The following is a 22,015-nucleotide window of genomic DNA, read 5'->3' as shown; positions in this document are numbered from 1 at the left end:
AACTGACTTGCTTTTATGTAATATATTAATTAATCCAGATCATATTTGATCCATTATTGTGTTTTATATATTGTCATTGTTGTGATGAATTATTTCTTAATAGTTTTGATCTTGTGTTTGAAACCCGTCTGTTATTATTTGACCATTAAACTCCTGTTGATTTTAACAACATCATGACCTTTTAACTTCAACATTGTCAAGTAATTATTAGATTGTAACAATGCTGCTTATTTTATTTCACTATTGTTTCACTTTTAAATCATGTTCACTGAAAGTCAGAGGACATTACAGTCAACACAAAGAACAACATCATCTGACACGTTCCTTCAGCTGTAGTTTTAAGCTGATTGTGTTGACATACCTGGGATTTTTGTTCGGATTATGGTTTACACTGTAACAAATGGTGCTTGTTCAGGTTGAGTGGTTCTTTATTTGTCGGTTCTTGTTCTAACTGCTAGATGGCAGTGTGACTTCAGAAACCAGAAACTGGTTTCACACATAGACTATGGCTTCACTGCATGTTGCAAGTGTCGTAGTCGGACTTTACAATAAACAACAGACAGTGAACAGGGATAATTGAAAAGGTTAGACTACCAGGTTGTGATTTAATAATAACACAGAGATGAGTTGAGGGGTTGTTAATGATTGTGGCGTACCTGGGTGGAGCAGGGCTTGTCTTCCGCACGGTTGTGATTAGTGTGTTTAGCACATTCCTGCAGGGATGGAATGTGGGAATAGAAAAAAGCCACTACCCATAAAACAAATCTTCCAGTACAACCAGTTTAACAAGCTTTTTTACGTCACACACTTAATCGCACTTTGACCAAGAGTACATTCATCTAATGGCTCTGCTGCAGTTTCAGACACCATGTCTGTTTCTGCGTTGCTCTAATGCCTTGGTTGACAGTCACCTACCCCAAAGGTCAGGGTATTACCGGACAGAGGGAGAGGGTGAGCTGGGACTCGGCCTGTAAATGGATGGAGGAAGTAAAGAAAGATGGGGAGGGAGAAACTGCCGAGAGGAGCCAAAAACCTCAAAGGTAGGAAAACCATTAAGTGTTTTATTGAAATATTTTTTTGAGTGGCAGGTCTAATTTTCTGCTGCTACAGGGAGGAGAAGTCTGCGTGTAATGATGGTTCTACAGTGACAGCAGAGCTAAAAATAACCTTCTAGTCCTCCCTCAACCATATGCAGCACTATTTTATTTAACTACAGTTTGCTTTCTTTCTTTCTTTCTTTCTTTCTCTCTTTTACGTCATTACAGTTCAAATCAAACACCAGCTAATGTTCAGCACCAAACCACTTCTTGGTCCCAGATCCTGAGGACATCGCTGCGACCCTGGTACAGTCTAGCTCCTGTCGGTGTAGTGTGGTCAGTGTGCCAGCTGGAGGCGCTGTCGCACCCCTCTGTGTTGCTGCTGGACGTGTGCTGGAGGCTGCTGTCTGTGTGTCTGCTGTGGGTTGTTCTGGGAGGTTGCTTCCATGCCCTGAAGTGCTGCCTGCGGCCAGAGCAGAGCCAGGTGAGCGCTGCGGCGTGAACTGGACCTTACATAAACTTGGTGGTGCTTTTAATAGTGTTGTGTTTATTCAGTGTCTTTGCTTCAATTGAAGGGGGAACCTCCACGGAGCAAACAAGAGGAGTATGTAACTGAAAACAGGAGTAACCAGTATTCATGGTGAGGCTTTCGTGTTGACATTTTTTAACAAAACACCAAGCGCCAGGCGTACATAGAGATTTATCAAACACCTTACAGCGTATCTGCTCTGGAAACTACTAGCATCTTAGTCCTCACACCAGTTTTCACCAGTAATTTCCTTATTTGCTCACATTTGTTATTTTTTCACATATAACGTTGATTACAAAATATCTTATGGTAAAAAATTTGCCTCGTTTCTCCAGGATGTCCCAGTCAAGGCGTCCAGGACTCTGCCTCCCTCTGACTCTCGCCCTGGCCGACAGCCTGCTGCTTTGTGTGCTTCAGGAGCCCCTGGCAGACCCCGGTGTGCCCCACATTCAGGCTCTTATCTCCAGGCTGGAGGTAAGAGGAAGAAAACCCACCTCCAAGAAACAAAACACTTCCCTCCTCACTCCCACACATTTCAGCCTCCAGCAGTATTTGTCATCTCCTGTGTCTTCCGTCGCTCTTTGCATGTAGATCAGTGTAAAGGCTTTGTTGGTAATATTACAGAGATCTGACATTGCACTCAGGAATACATAGATATTTTAGCCGCAGGCAACACACACACCCTGAGCTGCTGTCATGTGCACTCTGCATTAATCAGACTGCTGGAGGGGAGACATTTTTGTGTTTAGTCTCCTTCCATATTTCCTGCTTGTATTTTCTAATCATACAAAACCACAACACTGAAACTCTCACTCCTCTGTTTCTTTTTCTTTTTCTTTTAAATGTAGTCAGTTGCTCACACACTCGAAAAGGCTGACATAGGACCAGAGATGATACTGGAGGAAATGGATTCAGGCTCCATAGTGACAGACAAACTGAAGCTCATCTGCACCTATCTGCAGCAGCGGTGAGCTCAACATCTAGCGTACATGTCATCTACTTCTTTGTAGTTCTGTTGAATTAACTTCCCGCTCTCTTCTCTGGTAGGATAACGTCCCTTCGCACTCTCGTCCAGGCGCAGGGGGACTTTGAGGCCAGTGTGAAGGAAATGCTGCAGGGCCTAGATGGCCTCTGGGCTCAGCTGGAGGAGCTGCATACTGGGGTCACGCTAACCAAACAGGGGAGCCAAGGTCAGGTGGCTGTGGCCTCGGCCCAGACAGGCGCAGAGGTAAGCAGATGTGAACGCCTTACGCTGTTACTATATTTTCTTATTCCAGCATGTTTTTGCCCTCTTTGACCTTTTCCTCGCCTTTAAATATTATTCACACTGCCGTATGCTTGTCCTAGACTTTGTTTGCAGTCTTGGGTCACTACAAGAACAGGCTTCAGTCCTGCCAGGCTCATCTGAATGGCACCACACAACTGCTGCAGGTAAAATTCTCTTCATGCAAGAAAAAAATAAGCTACATTTCTTGCTGCCTTTACTCAGACGTCCCTGTTCCATAGGATTTAACCTGGAGTCACGCTCATACCAGCAACAGTGTGAACAGCAGCAGTGAGTCAGTCTGGACGGAGCTTTTACTTCAGTCCAACATTGAGCAGGTACGCTGAACTCTGCCAAGAAGAAAAACATGCTTAAATGGTTTTAAAAACCCACCAGGACTAAAAACATCTCTCTCTCTCTCTCTCATTTCAGTTTGACAAGGTTCAGGAGAATTTCATCTCTCTAGAACAACAGACCTCTACCTTCCAGGCCCACCTGGAGGGACTTGGAAAAGGAAATCAGAAGGGACATGTAGGGCCCCAAGCTCTGGCTAATGGGGCCCATTCACGCTCAGTCTCTCCTCAGACTTCCCAACATGTCCACCGTGGATGCACACGTGAGGGTTCACTGGGGCACCGTAACTCGACCTCTTCGTCCGCGTCTTTCTCCTCGATGGGTGCAGACTCAGAAAAAGATGCTCCTCTCTCACTGTTTAAGAAGTCGGCGCTGCAGTTCTCCTCCACTATTGGATTCCTGCGTAAACCTGGAAGAAAGAAGTGATTTACGGCAAATGTTCAGTCAGTTGGGAAGGTATTTTCAAATGTTGATCATTTGCTGGTTGCCTCAGATTTGAGTATTTATTGCTTTTTGTTACTTTGGCTGTGATTTGTTTGTGTACTGCTGCTCAGGTTGCTGTTAAGCTGCTGTTTTATTTTTCTTCATTCTGTTTAAAGAACACCTAGCAGGTCTAGGAGCAGGCAGCAGCAGCTCTTAAATGTGAAGCATATTTTTTAAACACAAGGGGGCACACTTTCACCGGTTATTGAGAATGAACGGGCATTTGAAGCATTTAAAGAACTGAATTATACCATTATACAATATACAATATTATATAATATTAATAGAATTATACTGCTTTGATTTAGCGTGGACTCGACCTTCGTAGGAGGAAAATGTTGGAACATGTTGATGAAAAAAGAAATGTTCTTCTCTAAGATTACAGCAGTCTGAGAAGTCTTATGATTTGATTCTGTGTTCTCAGAGTGAGTTTAATTTGAGTTATTGATTCATATAATCAGCAGTCCTCTTTGCACTTCAGCAGAAAAAATAATAATAAATATATGAAATGAATCTGATGATGCCTTTTTCCATTATTAATATTATAACTTCAGTATCTGTCAGTTACAGCTCTGTGATTTTTGGACGGATGTGTGTGCAGGAGGAATACATTATAAGTTTTGAAATTCCATTTGTTTTCTTTGCCAAAAACATTTTTTGTTCTCTCTCTTTCTGTTTCTATCAGTCCGACCGCAATAGCCCTGAGCCCTTCAAAGCAGGGATTTTGAGGGCAGAGAGGGGGAGAGAAAGGTAGAAGGGGGCAGTGGAGGTCAACGCCGGAAGCGTTTCTGTTATTACTAAAAACTGAGCAGCCCTCTAGACCTTTTTGAAAGACATGAATGCCTTTGATCCCAATTCAATTACCCTGCAGCACCACACTGAAGGAACTGGAGTTGACATAGTTTTCTCAACCAGATTCCAAACTTTTCAGGCTGGAGTGCACAGGAGTATGTTCACCGATGGCTGCCGATAAGCACCACTTCCAGGGACACAGTGTACAGTAGTATGCGCGACATAGATAGATGTCATTTGACCATGGACTTGCCCACCATCTGCCAGATCATGCATCTGTCTGATTCCCTCACGCTGGGGCTGTGATTGGGAGAGGTGGGGTCAACCCCTGAGGGATCTGGGATGAAAGGAATGTGTGCTGAGCGCTGCAGGATCCGAGCTGTCACAACACCAAAGACACAAACACACCAAGTCTGTTGTAGCGGGATGTAAAGACAGAGGAAGGAGGGACATGTGTTTGGTTATTTGGAGTCAGTGACAAGGGCTTTGAATAAAAAATAATTTGTTATGACATGCCACATGAATATGAAACATTTTCCATGAATCAGTTATGGAAAGTCTTGGATGCTTTGCTTATAATAACAATGACCACATTTGCTTTGAGGTCCGGCACCAAAAGACGACCATAGAAGTTTCTGAACTGATTTATTAAGTGCTTTAATAAATGAATTGAAGTGGGAAGAGTTACTTCTATTAGACATCAATGAGAAACAGCCTCCAGTGCAAAACCAGCCCTGCTTTACAAGCTGGTGGGGGAACATCCTGGTCCTGTCCAGATGAACTCGATGCCTCGCATTGCTGGTGTGTGATGTCATGGCCAGCAGAGGGACGGTCCGGAGGCTGGGAGAGCAGATGGCATCAGCTATCTGCTTTGCCGAGAATGAAAGAGTGAGCGAATTAAATTACCACAGGCTTTGTTTAGTTACACTGAAAAGTTGATGACTGGCTTCCTCACGGGCCACTCCGGTCCTGGAGGAGAAGGCTATTTCAAAGCTGGCTCAAGTGTGTGTTGTTTCAGAAAATATGGTTCACGGCAGAGGTCAATCCCTCGCCTTATCCTGACAATTACTCACGATCGGGTTTCACTGGCGTACACATAGCGCGCATTTGCGGTGATCCCTCCTCTGATGGGACTGCAAGACACCATGCAGCAGAACAAGCGGCTGCTATCTGATATAAACAAACTCGAGGGCCTGTTGCAAAACTTTCTTAAGAGCACGGTTAAATAAACAGTTTAAAACCTACTTTAGACTCCCATTAAGATTTAAAGTCTGTTTTCCATGGAGACTTGGAGAAACAAAACAAAACCCCAATGTGAAATGCTTTATCAAACAAAAACGCACAGTTAATGAATATATGGACACGTAAGAGTCAACTTAGCAGATTTTAACAATGAGGAGTGACAGGTGACGGAGTCCTGTTAACCTTTTAAATGAATGGCAGTGACACTTCCAGGTCAAGGTTGTATGTCTACATCATGTGACAGTGATATCACCCTCCTGTACTGTGTATAGCTATCGTAAAACAAGTAAGAAAAAGACAATATGAGACTAATTCTAATGTTTATTTAAATGTTAACTTGTTTAGGTTTTCTAGTTCATGTCAGCACACAAATTACATGAAACAGGTTGGTTTGTATTGGAAACACTGACAGCTGTAGTTTTTTAGAATGAAAATGACTTGGTAAGCTAGTTGGGCTCACTTGTTCCCATTTCGTTACCGTATTCTTGTGTATTTGGTTGCATGTTTTTGGGGCTATATCAACTAGAAGTACCAGACAATTAGTTTATATCTTTCCAACATCTATTCACATTTTATGACACTTTTAAGGTGCGTCAAACCCGAACAAACATGAATCCTGTCAAGTGTTTGTTAGGTATTACGGGCTAAATAAAAGCATCTAATAGCCGGAGGCGGCTAATCGTAGCCGTGCCGACCTGTGATGCTGAATTCAAGGCCTTTCTCCTGGTGAAAGCGCACGCATGGCTGCTATTAGAGAGCTGGACACAGATAACGGAGGGCCACTTTCAACCGGAGGCTGTTAGAAACGAAGCGGACAGCTGCACGCTGAGACAAAACATCAAAACACCAGCCACAGATGTGCGCAATTAGCAACATGGTAGACATTTGGGGAGCAAAGGTCCATAAACTCGCAACTTATTATGGTTGATCTAAGATGGCTGGAGGGAAGCCTAAACTCAACAGCATTAATGGGCTCTTAGTCGAAACATTCCACCGGCCAGGATTTGATCTCGGACCTAAAATCAGACCTCTAACGACAGCTTTCTGCTCTGATACTGAACGTTATGTCATTCAGTGCATGTGAAAGCGAGTGTATAGAGGTGTGTGTGTGCATGTGCTGAGTGAGAGAGTGGCACAAATAGTCCCGGGGAGAGAGAGTGAACGCCACACTCTGTCTGTTTCCAATCATGCTAAGCTTCCTGTTTGTGTAAATGTTTTCTTATTTTGTTTTCCAAGATCGCGGGGTAGAATAATGAAGCCTGACCTCCCTGGCCTCCGGTTTCCTTATCACCTTCTTTGTTGACACTGCTGAGGCCAGAGGCAGAGATATGTATTTCCACCAGCCATTGATACCGGTTAGAACATAGACTGTATAAAGATGAACGTCGGAACAGCTCCTCAAAAGTGAAGCCAAAGCAAGTAGAGCTCCCCCTGGTGGCTGGCTGCAGTATAGGTCATAAGCTCCGCCCCCTCCATGTTAGTGAATGGGACTTGGGCCAAACTAAAAAATTAAAATACACGTAAAATAATTTTTTCGAGGATGGTTTCTGTCATTTTAGATATTTTTTTGGATAAGTTTCCTTTTAGTTAGTTATTTGACGCTATAGAAACAGGATGTGACATAATGGCGACCACCAGTCGGCTCCAAAGTCGTAAGATGGTGCCGCCCGTATCCCCGGGAAAATAGCATCAGTTTCCCCAACACAAGGAACTGGCGACACATTGTCCATATCTATATATTTATATATAGTCTATGGGCCAGAAGCAGATGTGGCTCCAGTTGTAAACTAGTCAACTTTGAAGCTCCGTTCAAAGATGAAGATCCCTTTTAGATTCTTTCAGGTTAAAGCTTATGTGCTGATATCAGCCGAGTAACATCTCTGATTAATAACCTTTGATAAGTTATGGCTGCGTTATAAATCTGAAAACAACTTATGCTACATTTGAAAGAATAGGGCTCACCGTGAGTTATTTGTGACGTTGAAAACTCACCAACCTACAGGATTATTCCAGATGTAGACGTCGGCAACTTTAAAAATTGCGCAATTAATCTTTTAGCTGCTGGATTTTTGGAAAGAAGAAGTTAAAAAACCTCAGCAAGCACAACATCACCTGGGTTTTATCTTTCACTTACGCTCTTACCGCCAAAACAACTGACAGCTTGATCCCTCAGTATGCCTCCCTAAGAAATATATCTGGAAATGTTCTGAGGCCTCTGCAACCTCATGACGTGGCTCTGAACTTTGGAGTTCTTGCTGTTTGTTGCTTCATATGTCCGTGGTTGTAATCCTGCACTAACCCTCTTAGTCTTTTTTTTTTTTTACCATCATTTCTGTCAGCAACTTTGGAGCTATGGCTGAATATCATTTTATGTTGAGATTTCTTCACTGCACCGTCCTTATAACTGCAAGAAACGATGGTCAAAATAGTAGCTGTGAGAAGCTTATAATAAAACAACTTCACGTTCATTAATCTGGATCTCAACGGCTATTTTTTGGCGTCTTCTCGTTCCCTCTCCTCTCCTCTCGTAGCTCGGGCTCGTTTCTTTTCTCTTCTGTACGAGGCACCGATGTGTGAGGCGGCTCTCTGAGGAAAAGGCTAAACAAACAGGCTGGCCCAGGCACAAAGAGTCCGCCACTCAGAGACATGTGGCAGCGAAACCCTCTCAATCCACGTACACCCCCAACCCCACCTCCAACCTTCGCTCAGCAGTCACAACTCTGGACCCCTCACACTCCCACCGGAGCCACGCCGACTCTTCCGCACGGAGCCAAGAGAGGGAAAGATGGAGGAGGAGGGGGAGCGAATTCTGATTCCCATTCACCGAATGTCACCGCCTCACAAAGGGGGACCGCATGACACTGCCACTAAATCAGAGTTAATGGACTCCTTTCTCAGTCCCGCGAACATGACAGGGGGCGTGTGTGTGAGAGTAAGGGGGTGTGGGAGAAGGACGGGGGCTGGCGAGGGTGCCTGTTTGCCCCCATTGAAGGGGCACATGGGCCAATGAGCCTTGTGTGATATAGTGAGAGCGAGGGGAAATGTGTTTTCCAGGGGCATTAACACGTCTCATTCAACGCTTATTTGTTTTAAGCGGCCCGTAATTCAGATAATATACCGACTTGGTGCGTTCGCTAAATTGTTGGTGACTTAAAAAAGATGGATGTTAATCATTGTGTTTGTGTGACTGTTCTTGTCACTACTCTTTTAGCACAGCAACAACAGAGCATCAATCATGAGTCACTTTAACAGTAAGTACCACACTACACAAACCATGTTGGCGCACTGGCAATCAATCAAACTCCTGAAGTGAAGGTACAGGCTTGTGGGGCGATTGTTCATTTGCATGTGAACACTCATTTTACAATGAGGAGCCAGACTGGGGGACAGCAATTTCGGAGCCGTTTGTGATCTTCCCCACAGGGCAGGACCTAATATGAGGAGCCCCTTCCCGCCTTGCCCCGCATCCTCGCACCCCACCCCAACCCGGCGCTCAATGTGCTCGGCTCAGAGGCCACGGCGTAGATGAGTGAAGATGGCATTGGTGTCGCTCGGTCGGCATTCACAGCCGCCGAACCCCCCGCCTTTAACGACGCAGGGGAGAATCAGAGAGACAGAGGCGGAGAGACACGGAGCCCCAGGTACCGACCTCATTAGCAGATAAAAGCAACCTTTCTCTGCGACCCCTGACCCCGGAGGTTGCCATGGAGCCTTCCAGTCGAGGAATAGATGGAGCATGCTGGGATCGCTCTCAGCAGGGCGGGGGTGAATATGCGCTGCTGTGAGAATTATTAAGACCCAACCCACTGGCTTTCACAAATCCACATTTGTCCACTTCACGATCTTCTGGACTCAGTTCTTGAAGTTGCGCTGGAGTTCATGCGCCGCTCTTGCCTGCTTCCTGTTTCGTTTCAGTCGTCTTAATACCAGTCAAAAAGTTAAGCTCATTACATCCTTGAGTTCACCTTTGATGTGCGGCGAGGAGAGAAAGTGTTTATATAAGAGCGAAATGAACAGTTTCCTCTGCTGGTTTCTAAACAGCCTGTTTTCACACTGTTATGTTATGTTGATGGGCAGAACGCGTTCAGATGTATGTTTTTAAATCTAAACTAGACTGTCATCAAGTCTAACAAAAACTTCTGCCGCGTCCCTGTTGAAACTTCCTTTAAATCTTCCTTTAAATAAACTAAACTCATGCTAACGTTCCTGTAACCAGTGCTAAAAAAACAAAGACTGCTATTATTATTTCCAGAAAGTGTTGGGTCAGTGTTGTCATACACACACACACACTTACATACACATATATATGTGTGTATGTAAGTGTGTGTGTGTGATGAATAATGGGGGGGGGGGGGGGGGGGGGTTATATCTTGGTCATGCTGACTGAGTTTTATAAGCTGTGGCTAACCCCACTCCCCACAGCTGACTGAATATTAAATAAACAGAGCCAAGTGGCTGAATTCAGCGGAGTGACTGCTCAGGCTGGAGAAGCACTATTTCACCAGTGTGGGGCCTCCCCCATGGGGCCCCCACATCAGCCTGTCTTATTCTTGGCAGCTGCAGTGGAGAGAGGCAGCCTATACGGGGCGGGTGGATGGGACGTGTTTGGGATAGTGTACAAGGGGGAGGCATGTAAATAGGAGGGGGAGGAGGTGCGGAGGGCAGAGCTGGCTAGCTGGATGGAGGGAGGGAGGGAGGGAGGAGGGAGGAAGGAGGGATGTGGGCAAAAGAAAACTGGAGGCTGGTGTTTGTTGGTGTGCAGCTGTGGGCGGAAAATCACAACAGCAGAAGAAGAAAACTGAGAGCTGGAGCGTCGCCGGTTTAGAAAGTTTTCTCTTGTGGTTTTGAGGAGAATCTGTTCTGAATCCATCGGTTTGTGAAAGTGTGAAAGTAAGGCAGTGTGTCAGTGAGTCAAACATGAGAAGGGTTCCTGACAGAAACAGCGCAGGTCTTCAGGCTTAATCCCAAATCAGTTCTCATATATGACATATTTAACTGGTCAGATATGAATAGACACTGTCTGCATTAGGCATCACTGTCTATTAGACAATTCAGTTCAATTAAATTTTATTTATATAGCATCAATAACAATACAAACACACGGCCCGCGGTCCAAATCCGGCCCACCAGAGGGTCTAATCTGGCCCACAAAGAGCGAAAATTGCATGAAGACTGCAATTTTTCGATGAAAATAACTGCTATCTCTAATTTGTTCACTGTTTTAGAAAGAGACGTAGATAGAACACAACACTGAGACCCAGAACTAAACAGCAGACAGCAGTTTGCCCAAATTGCATTTATGTTTCTGGAACCAAAATGAGTTGGACACCCCTGCTTTACAGCATCTGCTCTAAAACCTGGCCCGAAACCCCCAGAGTAAGCTCGAAGGTGTCGAAGGCGAGGAAAAAAACTCCCTTTTAACAGGAAGAAACCTTGAACAGAACCTTAAGCTCATATGGAGGGACCCATCTTCCTAAGGCCGGCCGGGTAGAGACAGAAAAGAGAGCAGAGAAGAGCAGGAGGAACGAGAAGAAGGGTGGTGCCTAATGCAGAGAAAACAACAGAACTCAATGTGCAGCTCTTAAGATTGTTTCAAAAACATTATGAGTTTAAGAAAGGACCGGAACGATCATCATTGTAAGCCATTTCTATTTTTAGTTTTTTTAATTTTAAGCTTTGTGCATCAGAAACCTGGAAAACAAGAACAACGGGGCAGTTCATAACAAGTCGTTTGGAAGATTAAATGTGATGCATCTTTAATCTCTATTCTTAATCACAACTCTTTGTCTGCACATAAAATGTTAAACATCGTGCACACCTATCAGTTTTCAGAAAAGTTTTCGTTTACAGGAACCCGTGTATATATGCCGTCAAGAGCATGCCAACCCTGTAGGTGGCAGTGTAACGAGAAGCTCAAGCCCACGTTAGCCAATCAGAATCCTGAAAATAGAAAGCAAGCGACGAATAAACATAAACATAGGTCGCACTTTTGGAGCATGCTGGTGCACATTCTGGCGCATACTGTGACGTCGGCTGCCTAAACCTTCGTTTTTGTCAGTTTACATGCAAACGTGCAACCGAAGTTTTCCAAAATATCCACTCTGGCCGGAGTTTTTAGAAAGCATCGTTTTCAGAGGCAAATTCTCCGTTTGCGTGTAAACGAAGGGCTCAAACTAAGGTAAATGTCTCCGTTTTTCAAAATAACCATGTACGTGTAAACGGGGCCTAAAACAGAGCCAGGGTTTTCACTTTTACATGAGGTATTTTAACTTGAATCTAATCTAATCTGAAATAAAGTAATGATAGTTGTCAGAGAGAACCAAGTCTCTGCAACTGCTTGTCCTCTGGAGGGTCGCGGGGGCGCTGGAGCCTATCCCAGCTGTCATCGGGCGAGAGGCCGGGTACACCCTGGACAGGTCTCCAGTCTATCACAGGGCTAACACAGACAGACAGACAACCATTCACCCTCACACCTACGGCCAATTTAGAATCACCAATGAAACTAATCAGCATGTCTTTGGACGGTGGGAGGAAGCTGGAGTACCTGGAGAGAACCCGCTACCTGTAAACATGGACAAAACAATAAATATTATAACCTCAGCTGTGAACTCATCAGCCTCTTCCTCTCAGAAGGGTCAAGTTAAATCACCCTCCCCTCAGAGTTTTCTGTGATTTTTTTTTTCCTTTCCCACGATTATATTCGGAACAATCATCTCAGCCTTTCCATCGCTGCACACAGACACACTCCATGTACTGCCTTGTCCTCCGGGAAGCCAGAACCGACCATCCCAAACTGTGAGTTCACCCGTTCCAGACGGTGAATAAAACACGTTTGATATCCAGCTCCCGTCTGATTTACGCGGCGCTCCCACGTGACCGCTGTGGAGCCACGGAGAGCGTCGACGCAGGTCATGGGAGCCGTTTTCTGGATGGAGTGAGTCGGCGGGGCTCCAGCCTCCCACACCCTGCTCCGTAAACACAGCTGTCAGTCTCGTGTCTCCTGTCACTGCCAGCTCCTGCGTTTTATTCTCTCCTCTTTGCGCATAACTCGGGCTGAGCGGGCTCCCCGTCAGCATCCTCCTCTGGTGGATGTGGGAGAGTTTTGTTTACTTGCTGACAGAACTGATTAAGCACATATATCTGGGGTGCTTCCTTGTGTTTACAGAGCAGCCTTCCCTGCTAGGAATGCACGCCGCTGCTGCTGCTGCTGCTGCAAAAGAAAAAACAGTCCATCTTTAATGACTCACCAAAAAAAAAAAAAAGCAGTGATGCACATAGTGAGAGTTCAGCTAATTGAAGCCAGCGTCTGTGTTTTTTTTGATGAGTTGTTGTCCTGTTCAAATCCCTCCCTAAGCGTCCTCCCACACTGTGCGTCAGACCTCCCACAGAACGCCACAAACATACGTTCACATGAAGGTGCAGGGCAGGTACGGGGTTCAGTCGGGGAAATGGTGTTTCATCTTGACCCCAGGCAGGAAAGCAGAGGCAGGAGTGCAGCTCATTGGTTTTCAAAGGGTGAAAGAAATAGAAGAAGAAGAAGAAGAAGAAGAAGGAAGCCGCTTGCCAGAAACTCTGAGCGGACTCTCCTCTGCCTCCCTCTCCTGCAGCCCCACGCAGGTCGGTGTTCCCCCTCGCTCTCCTTGTGTGGTCTGGAGCTCCAAGTCATTCCCAAACAATCGGCATTAATCCAGGGAGCCCGGTGCTGCCAGACTTCCAGAGAGCCCTCGCCCCGGCCTGTACTGACGCATGCTACACTACACCCCCAAACACACACACACACACACACACACACACACAGCTAGGCTCCTGCAGCCTTTGATCAGGTTTGGTACAGTAGTGTGCTGTACATTATGGCGAAGCAGACTTTGATATGGGGGGACGTCACTCAGCTCTCTATCACAAACATCTGCCAGTTGATATTAAACTTTACCCAGAAAGAAAAACTTGTATTAGCAGAGCTGGTACCAAAGCACATAGACAACCCATAGAGCTGCAACAGCCACATTAAAGATGGGCTGAAATAAAACAGAATTACCCTCTAAGCCCTTGGCTTTAGGTTGTCTTCATGAACACACCGAGCGCTTTTGAAACGGAAGTTTAAACGACCGCTTTGCTGACGGGAATCACCTCATTCAGATAATTTTAAAGATTCATAATCACAGAGTAGTGAGTGTACTTTTTTTTTTTCCCACTATAAGCTGTTCAGGGAACTCCATGATCTGCAAGAACACGTGAACCAGTCCAGCTGACAATCACAGAGGAGAGGTGTTTTGCTTATAGTTTTCAAGGCGACTCAGTTCTTGCATGTGAGATCATGAGATCAGACGACAACCCCTCTTCTACAAAGGTGTGAAATAATCAGCATCTTATGAGTAGCATTTATGCGCATGTTTTTCTTTAACAAACGTCATTCGGACATGCTAGCTAGTTAACTACACCTCTTGCTTCTGTTCAAAGCTGCTCAGACTTGTTGTGTTTCCTCTTCGTCACTCTCTTGTGCGTCACATTGCTTTTCTTGAATTTTGTCCTTTGCAAACTGTTTCCAAGATGATTCTGTTTCCAAAACATTTTGACACACCAAGTTGTTCCACTTCTAAAAGCTAGTGGTTTGGTCAGTGACAGCAGGGATTCAAAGTCTGTTTAGTTTGATCATACACAGGTGGGGCTGAACTGCACAGTTCCTGATTGACCTTTGTACTTCTCGTAGTTGTGTACATAAACTTTTCCTGCACGTTAAAGGATCATTAACGCCGTTTTGGATCGACATAATTCAGTGTATAACCTATCACAGTGTTTCTTTATTTAATCGTAACCTCCTACCTTTCCCAGGTGGGCTTGACCAGCTTTTTCATGGATCATCCTTTTCTTTTCCCACAGGTCTATTTTTGCATCAATCCAAAGCTTTTAAGGTTGGCTGCACACTCCCCTCCATGAAGGGCTCACATTGACCAGGACTTGCTCCCCTCTCCTCCCTCCTCCTCCTCCTCCTCCTCCTCCTCCTCCATCACTTGCAGGCTGAGGGATCTGAGATTAGCCTGCACCGTGTGCTGCAGCCTGGAATGTATATTCTTGGCAGTGCTGAGGGTAAATTGCCGCAATCAGCCATTACTCTAATTCAGCCATTTACCTGACTTTACGCATTCATCACTTTCATATAATTGTCGGCACACAGATGATGAATTGAAGTGTTTGAGGCCCCGGCCCTCAGTGCAACCCAGAAAACATGTCTCGCCAGGGGACCCTACTGGACTCCCCCTGCAGCCTCTTACAGCGTAATCACCCACCCTGACCAACCATTAGTCAGTCAGTTCAGACTGACCCTGACACCACATCCGGTACCCTAACCCCACCCCACCTTGCTCATCGGCCCACAGGCCCGCTGCTGGGACGTTGGCTGTATGGAGCTGTGGTGAAGAACCAGGTCACTGACTCCCTAACGGCCATTACTGTAATTATAGTTGGCGTTGTTAATTGTTTTTCGCCGGGCCTAATGAGGTAGGGGAGGTGGGCCGGTGCGACGCAATTAGGGAGGCGGAAGGGGGGCGGGAGGGTGAGAGGCAGGGGGTGAGAGGGGAGGTTAGAATGGAAGGAGGAAGCGAGCGATGGAGTATGGGATTGAATTGTCAGTCCAGGTTATGATTAGGAGGCACAGATGCGGCCATGTGAGAAATGAATTTCATGCCTGTTGATTCTGCGATTTCTCCTGGAATGTGGGGGTGTGCTGCCGAGGGAGAGAGAGGGAGAGAGAGGGCTCCTCAGGCGGAGGACTAACAATCCATGTATTAGTATTATAAAGAGGAAGTGGGTGCACAACAACAACAACTACTCATGGTGTGAAAGAAATCACATTTTCTTGCTGTCTTTAAATGTTTCATATATATTCTCTCTGCCTTAACATCTCTAAATTGCATGAAACATTAATCAGTATTATAAATATAATAGTCATCGTGAAACGTGTACTTCGTGTGTATTTTAAATGGAAGCCTACACGTGTACATGTTGCATTGCTCTGCGTTCTCTTTGCAGTCAAACGTGACCAGCGCTGTGACGTCCTTTAGAAAGACATCACAAGACAAAGCATATGGGAAGAGAGGTTACCCTGCATGCCCTTCCAATTATGTGACAATTAATCAGGAAGCGTCAGATAAATATTCCCTTGTGTTTTTGCAGGGATGCGTCAGTCTGGATTAAAGGGCTGAGTCTGAGGAAAAAGCGTGAAGCGTTTTGTTTCCCTCGGCGTTGCAACAACAGAGCCTTATGTACACTTCTCTCCCCTTTGACTCCTTATGTGAGAACATGTTTTCCACTTGTGTTTGGAGTGTCAGCGAAATATGTGACACAAGGGGATGCACTGTATGTATGGAGGCACAGTTTAGCGCCAGTTTTGGATACCAGCCTGCTGGAGGCAGCTGCCAACCTGCTGTCTCATCTGCAGCTTCCAAAAAAATACCGTCATCCCTCCCCCCCCACACTGCTCCCTCTCTCCGTAGGGCCAAGGTTGGACCCGCCGTGCGCTGCAGGATTTCTTGGACATGTAGCAGAGAGGCCGGCCAAGCGGACTCCTTGTCATGAGAACACAAACATTGGGGTTGAAGTTGCTTTTCTTTTTTTTTTTCAGAGCTCAAAACATCATAAACAATCTGAACGAGATGAGATGCAGATGCAGTTCATTATGGTTCGGTGGAAGCAATTAAGATATTTACAGTTAGTCCTAATTACACTGGATTATGCGTTGCAGCACATCGGAGCTGGAATGAATGATGCTCGTAATTATTTGTCCTGACCAGAGGAACCAGAGCGTAGAGGCTGAAATAAAAAGTGAAGGGCCAGAGAGCGCTTCGGTGGAACTTGCTGACATGATTTTTCTTGTCTCGGCCTATTTTATTTTTTGTTCTGCAACTCATCTCCAATCATGGGTGAACAACTGAGCCGGCAATGTACACCGGATAATTAGCAGCTATCACGATGAAATAAAAACTGGCATGGACTAATAAAACTGGCAAATTTGTCAGATGCGCCCCGAGCTTTTCCTTGTTCAGACAGGTAGCGAGGGCAGAGAGCTGTCAGCAGCCACATCCTCAAACTCTTCAGCGCCAGTTTTTTTCAAGGCAGTTTTACTTTATACAATGAGGTCTTCAGTTTTAAACATTAACATGCTGTCAATAGATGGCTTATTGCCGCTGCAGCTAGGTAATAAATAATCCGCTGAGTCGCCCAATGGAGCAATGAATTGTAACGCTAACAGGGATTCTGAGTGGTCGTGATTTTAACTGGGCACCGTCGTGTTACTCTTGGTAGAGTCCGTCACAGGGTGTTGAGTCTGAGCACCGGGTTCCTGAGCAGTGAGGTAGCGCACTTGCTGTAATAGGGTGTCACAGTGAGACACAGTGTTGTGTGTGTGTCCACTGGGGACATCGCATCATGGAAAACCGAGCACAGAGCTCAGTCTGTGCAGAGCTGGACGTTACAGGAGGTTTTCAGCGGAAATGATTCAAGAATCTCCCAGAAGCATTTGACGCACCCTCGGCCGTGCCCACACCCCACAGTGTGGGAGAATGCACAGGTGTCTGAGCATGTGGCCGGGCCCTGCTTGCACCTCTCCTGCTGGCTTTGTTAATGAAGGAGTCTAATTGGATTTCTTGGGTTGGTGCTGGGGCGTTCAGTTGAAGCTGAAGCCCCCTCAATAGAGGAGAGATGAGGGGGACAAACCTGCAGGCTGGATTACCACTGTGCCCTTTTCTCTTCTGCTCTGTCTTCCCAAGGTAGAGGATTAATGTCTGTATGAGCAGGGAAGCTGGTGAGAGGGCATTTCATGAGTTCAGATTGTTAAGATGAAGGCCAGGCCATGCGAGGCGACACAAACTCGCAAAAGAGATAATTTAGTGTAGGTCAACTGGTTCTATTCAAACTAGTTGCGCAAATTAATTCCCCAAAGCACTGATAAATGTAGCAGTTGCATTTTTATGACATTAAATTTATAAAGTTTCGTCACTACTGATGCAAAACTGACCGTAGTTGCTGAGCGGTTTACTGCCACGCTCTCTTCCTGTCCAATGAACTGACTGAATGCAAAAAAGTGAGGCTGAGCCTGTCAGATATGCCATGACAATGGCAAAGAGAAGAGGGAGGTTCTGCAGATTGTTTTTCACCAGCAAAAGCAGGAAAACAGAGGGAGACATGGAGCGAGGGTGAATACAAGGGCCGCTGTCCCTCTCGCTCCTTCCCACCCTCCCTTGTTCCCTCTCCCTCCGCTGGGCTATTGTTCGCGCTCCCCGACCTCCCCGTCTTCCGGCTGGGACTGGAGGAGTTCCCGATGGACGCAAACAGGATTAGGAGCACCCACGGCTCTGGTCATTCTCTGTGGATTTGGGAGCGTTACTGCAGCTTGGCTGGGCTATGGTGCTTTAATTACCCTGCCACCAGGGGGCCTCAGAGCGGCCCAGCGGGTAACAAACAGGGAGCGGGAGAAAAGCTTCTGTCTTTACATGGGAATAATCCCTGAGCTCTCTCATCAGGTCAACTTGTACTAAGCACTGACAAACAATTTTAACCTTGACTGCAAGGCTTCAGTGCCAAGAGCAGTGCTTAAATGGAAATATATTTATTTGTATAGTATTATCTACCTTAAAACAGTTCAAAATATTCAGTTACTAAATAGGTAAATGTTCTTTAAATGAAATCATTATCTAGCTCATGATTAAAGCTGCAGATAGGAAGTCATGGCACAACCAAGGACTGCAAAACAGACTTTAATTTTTATCTTTAGCGTTCACACAAAAGATTTTTACCTTCTACATAAATTAGAAATTAAAATGTCAACGGTAGAAATGCGCGATTACTACGGATCTAATGGTAGATGACTCATGAAGACAATGTCTTGGCACACAACCCCCCAAAAACTAAATAAAATAAAAGTAGTTCTTGAGTTTTTCCATCTCACTTCACTCTTTCATGTTCACAGAATGCAAACTTACGCAGATTGCCGTCTTATTAAATCACAGGTTGACGCAAAATTTCATCAACAAGATCTATAGGGTCTGATACAGAGATGCATTTTTATGGCTCAGATAGGATTTGAGGGATTCTGTACGTGAGAGAATGCAACATACTGTAGCAGCGGTTTTGTCTGGTGTCTGGGTGATGACATTAAGGGCAACGCCTCATTGTTTACTCGTGCAACATTAGGGTTGCTGCTGCACCTTCCCCTGATCGACCGACCTCATACAAACAGAGATTCTCAGGTCTTCACAGCCAACAGTGACTTCAGGGCCATGCGCACGCAGCTGTAAACATAACTGATTTCATGCATTGTTCTTTGCCGTACTTCGCAGAGACTCTAAATGCAGCTTGAGAGCATAATGAGAAAATATGAGTTAAAATGCCAACATCTGGACCCTGGCTTAATGTCACTGTTTGCTGTGTGTGTGTGTGTGAGTCTCTGTGGGTGTGTGATGGCAGATACAATAAGTGTGTATGTGCCTGTGAGAGAGCAGGGTCTGCAGAGAAGGAGGCAGAGCGCGGGCACAGACAAAGGTAGGCCTGTGTGCCCCTTCCACTGACGACCTGTGGAAAATTCCCTGTCAGCGCTGTGCCAAGACGCCTGGCCCTGCGAGGCAGGACTCCAGAGGAATGCGAGAAGCACAGTACATGACCAGGAGTGCCAGCATTTAGCCGTGGCCAGAGAGGGCAGAGGGGGGCGGAGGGTAGAGGGGGGGTTATGTCCTGAAGTAATGACGTTTCTGATGAAAAGAAACAAAGCCACGACATTTTCATTTGGTGACACTCGTCAGTCTTTGATGAGGGAAAATGAGACGAGACGATTCTAGTTGAGAAAAAGAACATTTAGTAAAAAAAAAATTCTTGCTCAGTAGAGGTGCACTCACTCGGTGCTGCAACTGGTTTCTGGAGAACATAACGCAAGCTTGTGTCACTCAGTCAATGATACAGTATAGAAAACATGTATGCTGGATCAGAGCTCTGTGCATCTAGGTGTCTTGCAAAGTTTTAGCTATTCTGTTCTCAATTTGAAGCAATGTATATTTGTTTCTCGGGTTGTGCTTTGCAACCAGGATGAACTAAAAGGCAGATGATGATGCAAATTAGTCTAATGTCCGAGTTTCTTTAGGTTATATTTGTTGTTGCTCACCCAAACACCTCAAAACCACCAACCACTTCTCCTTCTCTCTCTCTGCAGCCTCATTTTAGCCAGCTTTCCTCAGGCGATTCACCTGGCCGCCTGGCTTCCAAAGGTGTCAATCTGCACCAGGTGTCGCTTTCTACCTATCGCCCCTCTGGTGAGGCGCGTCTGACCTGCTGCAGGAAGTTGTCAAAAATATCCCTCCCCAACCTGCACGAGAGGCCTGCAGTGCCTCCAACCGCTCCAGTCCCTCCGCTGCTGGCGGCGGCCGGACGACACGCTACAGTGACCGTGGAACTTCCAGGAAGGGAACAGCTTAAATGTCCAACTTTGCTAATGAGCGTGAGTTATTGCTCTGGATGGACATTAATAATGAATGATGAACGATTATTACGACAGTTGGGTGGCACAGTGATTAGAGAGCACGTCCCTCATGCAGAAAGCCATGAATTCAATCACGCTTGACAGCAATATCCCTTGGGGCTCCTTTGTGTAGCTGATGGCCTCATGATTGTGAGCCGTACAAAATGACGACATTCTTCTAGTATCACTATAAAGTAATCCTGTATTTGTTTATGGCCTTCCAAGAAGTATCTCAGAGATTCAGTTCTACAAGGCAGTGTTAAGGTGCTGCATTGTATTCATTGTGTTTTAAGGGGTGCAGAGAGGAAATTGTCCCGTCTGCCAAGCCTCCGTGGATCCTGTCAGAGGCTCCAACGGGGCTACCGAACCTCTTCAATCAGGCCCAGGAGCTGGCAGGACCCTCGCATCTGTTCCTGCTTAGGGCAGCCCCCAGCCTCTCCCAAATAACGTAACAGCCATTTGCTTTTGCTCCAGTTTTCTACCACGGCGAAGCTCCAAGAAGACGCTCAGGCGAACTGCTGGGTGTGCTTCTCTGCCGTGCTACCAAAGCATGCGTGAAAACAGTCAGGGTTTGGAGGAAACACATGCCCAAATGCATAAATAAACACACATACGAAGGCTCGCACACACAATGGAGAGAGAAAAAGGTCACCTCTGCCTTGCCCCCACCCTTGCAGACATTCCTGGAGCACCTGCACTCACTTAATATTTTGGCAGGAGTGGAAAAAAAGCTCCTCTGCTCAGCGCCTGTCATGTTTGTTCACTGAAGGAAACAAGTTTGGTTTTAATTAGAGCCGCTGCCAAGAGCTGAGGTAATTGCCACTCTGTATGTCTTTCTTTCTTTTTAACGTTTCTTTTCTTTATTGTTGGTTCATATACTTTAAAACAGAGCTGAGTGGAGCTCATGCTCAGAGAATTTGTCTGAGCATGCGTTAAGTGCGGTCAGAGAGTGCATCCATGCTTGAAATCGAAAATACAGGAAAAACAGAAGGTTAGCAACCGCGGCGCGTAAGCAAACCTGGTTTGTCTATTTACGCAGGACACAGAGTATATGCAACGAGCAACATAATCATTTAGATAATTGCCACTCTGTACGTGCATGTGTACGTTTTCTGGCCCTGAACAAAGTTTTGTCCTCATGGGGTCCCGGGTTCCGCTCTTACTTAACCCTCCCTGCAGCCATCCATCCACCCTGCTTCTCCCCACCTGTAACCCAGCTGTGGCCTTGTGCAGCTCATGAAAATTCCCACCAGATTATTCTGACAAAACACCAACATCTGCTTAGGGGGAGACACCCCCTTCATTACACATGCACAGTCATTTACATATAGGGGAGGTCAAATCTGTTTGGAGTTACTGGTGCATGCACACACACACACATGGCCAAGAGCTCAGTGCACATAAGTGAAGAAAACACTTTCAACACTTTGACTGTGTTCAACACAAAGAAACATGCTGCAGTAGGCATCTGTTAACAGAGATATCCTAAACAACACAAATGCAGATTCTAGGGGAACTCATTAGTGCAGTACAAGTCTAATTCCAGGTGTATCTCTATAATAATGTATATTAATGATAAAGCATAGATGAACTATAATAAAGGGAAGGGATGATTGCCTTCATCAAATCACATTCATACGTTTTTAATGTGCCCCGGAAACTCTGGACACTGTGTTGTTGAAAACTGTACACAGCTGTTTCTGTATTCACTCTGCATGGCAGCATTTAATAATATGTTGCACAGAACTGAGCAGTTACTCAGAAAAGAGAGAGAGAGAGGAATTAATCAGGAACAATCAAATCAATAATTTTCT

The 22,015-nt window shown here is 45.7% G+C and overlaps 1 protein-coding gene across 1 annotated transcript; it reads left to right on the top strand.

Annotated features, from left to right (window-relative positions):
• The first annotated feature begins 395 nt into the window (after window positions 1-395).
• On the top strand, window positions 396-4,363 carry LOC311498809 (uncharacterized protein). The gene is made up of 9 exons (XM_084559547.1): window positions 396-1,040; window positions 1,266-1,521; window positions 1,613-1,677; window positions 1,902-2,040; window positions 2,415-2,533; window positions 2,614-2,794; window positions 2,914-2,997; window positions 3,073-3,168; window positions 3,263-4,363. Exons 1-9 carry the CDS (start codon window positions 892-894, stop codon window positions 3,608-3,610), a joined length of 1,437 nt encoding a protein of 478 aa, XP_084415673.1. The 5' UTR covers window positions 396-891; the 3' UTR covers window positions 3,611-4,363.
• The last annotated feature ends 17,652 nt before the right edge of the window (window positions 4,364-22,015 follow it).

Source organism: Chelon labrosus (assembly GCF_963514085.1).
Source record: "Chelon labrosus genome assembly, chromosome: 13".
Taxonomy (NCBI): Eukaryota; Metazoa; Chordata; class Actinopteri; order Mugiliformes; family Mugilidae; genus Chelon; species Chelon labrosus.
This window is presented reverse-complemented; position numbering and strand designations above follow the sequence as displayed.